Source organism: Lynx canadensis, chromosome B3 (genome assembly GCF_007474595.2).
Source record: "Lynx canadensis isolate LIC74 chromosome B3, mLynCan4.pri.v2, whole genome shotgun sequence".
NCBI lineage: Eukaryota > Metazoa > Chordata > Mammalia > Carnivora > Felidae > Lynx > Lynx canadensis.
This window is the reverse complement of record NC_044308.2, coordinates 70,876,345-70,880,191: the sequence shown is the minus strand read 5'-3', so window position 1 is coordinate 70,880,191 and position 3,847 is coordinate 70,876,345. Positions and strand designations below refer to the sequence as shown.

General features: G+C 41.8%; 1 protein-coding gene across 1 annotated transcript; it reads right to left on the bottom strand.

Annotated features, from left to right (window-relative positions):
- LOC115517031 (olfactory receptor 11H6-like) lies at window positions 1–969 on the bottom strand. Its single transcript, XM_030320207.1, has one exon. It carries the CDS (start codon window positions 967–969, stop codon window positions 1–3), a length of 969 nt encoding a protein of 322 aa, XP_030176067.1.
- Between the last annotated feature and the right edge of the window lie 2,878 nt (window positions 970–3,847).

The window sequence follows — 3,847 nt, the reverse complement described above, 5'->3', positions numbered from 1 at the left end:
CTAGTTCTTGAGAGGCTGTCTTTGACCAGGTCTCATAATCCTAAATAGTTTTGTCAGGGCCTGCTTCATCTCCTTATTCCGGAGGCTATAGATCAAGGGATTGAAAAGTGGAGTCATCACAGAATAAAATAAAGTCACAATTTTCTGAATCCCTGCTGGATTGCCTGCTGTTGGACTCACATACATCACCATGATGGAGCCATAGAACAGGGACACCACAGCCAGATGGGAGCCACACGTGGAGAAGGCCTTATGCCGACCTTCTGCTGAGGGGACCCTCAGCACAGCTCTGATCACCAAGGTGTAGGAGCTGGTAATGAAGAGGAAGGTGGAGAAAATGAGGACTGAGTTAAAGATGGCACAGATGATCTCAGTGGCAGGAGCTGCCACACAAGACAGATTCATAAGGGGTCCTGGATCACATAAAAAATGATCAATTGTATTGGGACCACAAAAAGGAAGCTGGGAGATGAGGTAAACTGGGAGGAGAAAACAAGAGAAGCCACACACCCAGCACCCAGCTCCTATTCTGATGCAGCGCTGAACTGTCATGACAGCGGGGTAATGCAGGGGCCTGCAGATAGCAAGGTACCTGTCAAAGGCCATGGCAGACAAGAAGAAGGTCTCAGTGGTGCCCATGGAGAAGAAGAAGTAGAACTGGATGAAGCAGCCATAGAAGGAGATGGAATTGGTCTCAGAGAGAAAGTTGGCCAGCATATTAGGGACAGTAGAAGTGACATACCAGATCTCCAGGAAGGAAAAATTGGCCAGTAGGATGTACATGGGAGTGTGGAGATGGTCATTCCACCACACTGCATAGATGATACACAGATTTCCCATTAATGTCAGGACATAGATCACAAAGAAGATTGAGAAGAGGAGGATCTGGACCTCCCAGGTGCAAGGGAAGCCAAGAAGAATGAATTCACTGACAGGGTCAGAGTGGTTGTTTTCAGCTGGGATTTTCATGTTTCTCTCCCTCAAACTGCAATAACAAGACATTACCATGTTACAGATGACTTTGCAGAAGTTTTCTCATTAAGATAGTCTCTGATTTTCTTTACAATTCAATTAGCACAGTTTTAGATTAAACATTTTCAGCATTCTTTGACCCAGTGATATTGGGAGGAATAAGGCACTTGGAGATGTGGATGCTTATTACAGCTTTACCATCATGATCACCATGCCCATCGTGGGCCATTAAACACCTGCCTTTGTTTAGTGTCCTCAGCACTATATAAAATTAACTAGATGCTTTCTTGTCATTGAGAGGCTTCAACCTAGGTCAGAAACATCAACTTAAAAGCAGTTATTTATTTTGAGAGAGAGAGCACAGGCAAGAGTAGGGGAGGGACACAGAGAGAAAGAAAGAATCCCAAGCAGCCTCTGTGCCCAGCATGGAGCCTGACGCGGGACTCGATCTCACAACTGTGAGATGATGATCGGAGCTGAAACCAACAGTCTGATGCTGTATGGACTGAGCCACGTAGGGGCCCCAGAAACCTCAACTTTTTTTTTTATTTTTTATTTTTAAAAAAAATTTTTTTTTCAACGTTTATTTATTTTTGGGACAGAGAGAGACAGAGCATGAACAGGGGAGGGGCAGAGAGAGAGGGAGACACAGAATCGGAAACAGCCTCCAGGCTCTGAGCCATCAGCCCAGAGCCTGACGCGGGGCTCGAACTCATGGACCGCGAGATCGTGACCTGGCTGAAGTCGGACGCTTAACCGACTGCGCCACCCAGGCGCCCCGATGAAACCTCAACTTTTAATCAATGATGGCTTACAGCAAATTTTCTCTCCATATTTAGTGACATATGCAAAATTCTTCAAAGTACTCCTCATTTTTAACTTGGTTCTCTTTGCATTTAAAAAATTGTTGCTGAAGAGGAGTAAGTTTCTTATATTCTCACCTTGAATAACATTTTAAATGAAATTGGTATGAATGAATGAGGTTCAAACTAAAGACTAATGATTCTTTTTTAACAGAGATTTTCCCTAACTAGAATACACAAGCTTCAGTCCTCAGCTGAAATTTATCACATGCAGGGAAAGTACCTCACAGTGACAGTCTATATACGTTTTTCCAGGTAAACTAAAAATAATTATAGTGTTATGTCACTGAAAGCATTCTGAGATTTGAACAACAATTCGAGATCTGTGCATGGACTGTTTGGTTTCATTTCTCCTTATATATTATTTCAGGCTTCTATGTCAGAGTTCCTCCTGATTGACCTGACCTGTATATGTTTTTTTCAGGACATAATCCTTGATATTTTTCCTTCTCCAACTATACTCTTTCTGTAAGTGACCTGACACTAGCCCCTTGATATAAAAACTATGTGAGATAAAGCCAGATTTTTCTCTCCCTAGCTATGAAATCTCTTCTGCAACCTGGATTTTTCTACCCAATTTCATACTTAACATCTCCATTTGATATCTAATGTAACATGCCTATGACTAAACTGTTTTTTGATTATTCTCCCCTCAGACTAGCCAATCCTTCTTTCTCTGCCATATCACTACATGGCACCTCCATTCACTCAGTTGCCCGGGCCATACACTTTGGCCACATCACTTCTATCCCTCTTACTACTCTACATCCAAAACCATCAGCAAATACTCTAGGCCTCATATTCAAAACATTCAGAATGTGCACAATTTTTAGCATTCTTATCAGCTTTCACCCTGGTGCACCCTACCATGGAATTCTCATTTTGACTACTTACAAAAACCTCTTAAATTGCTTGTTTCCATTTTTATATGCCAAGACTGTTAGCCACATAATAGCTAGATGACAGTTTTTTAAAAACCTGATCACGTCAACTACTTGCTCTCAATCTTTTAAACACAGTTAACATACCTCCCACTTCCTTTCCATGGCTAAGAAGGCCAATAAGGCCTTCCTCCATGTCCTAATTTCCTACCACTTTTCCTCCTATTAGCCCCACTCCAGCCATACTGATACTTGATTATGCTATGTGTGGCCCATATCAAGGCCTGGAACGTCCCTATCTCAGTCCTTCTCTCTGCTCTGCCAATATTCACATGTCTTAATTTGTTACTCGATTCCAGATTTCTGGTAAAAATCAGGAGGAGGACATTACTTAGCTCACCAACATATTCCCAGAAACTAGGACACTATCTGGTATGAGTGTTTATTAAACATTTGTTGTCTTAATCAATGAACATGCCTAATAGTAACCAATTGGGGAAATAATTATCTATAGCCAGAGGAAAAAAGTTAAATGCAAATACTAGAAAACTCCAGTTGGCTAAAAACAAAAGCAAGACAACAAAGATTTTGTTTGTTATGAGGATGCACCATCAGTCCAAGTAAACAGGAGGACGTCCATGACAAGAGCCATCTTAAGACAACCCTATTTGAATCATCTTTCTTTAGGTCTCTCTCATCCACTCTGTTTTGTGTTGTGAGCTTTCTTATTGTTGCTAAGTAATAATCATGCTGTAAGGATGTGTGTATTGTGTGTGTATACTGTTTCTTGCTGTCTTCTCTCTGTCTCTAATTGTCCCTATCTTTAAATGTTTTTATTAGATGGCCTTTACAACATTTCCCTCTCATTTTTAAATAGGTATGTGAACTGTTTTAAACTATTCCCTCTTAAAGGGAATGTGTTTATAGTCTATAAATGACATCCCCCCCCCCCACCATGTCCTTTAATAGAAAAATGTCCTGGTGTGCCTGGGTGGCTCAGTCAGTTAAGCATCTGACTTCAGCTCAGGTCATGATCTCACCGTTCGGGAGTTTGAGCCCCACGTCAGGCTCTGTGCTGACAGCTCAGAACCTGGACCCTGCTACAGATTCTGTGTTTTCCTCTCTCTGTGC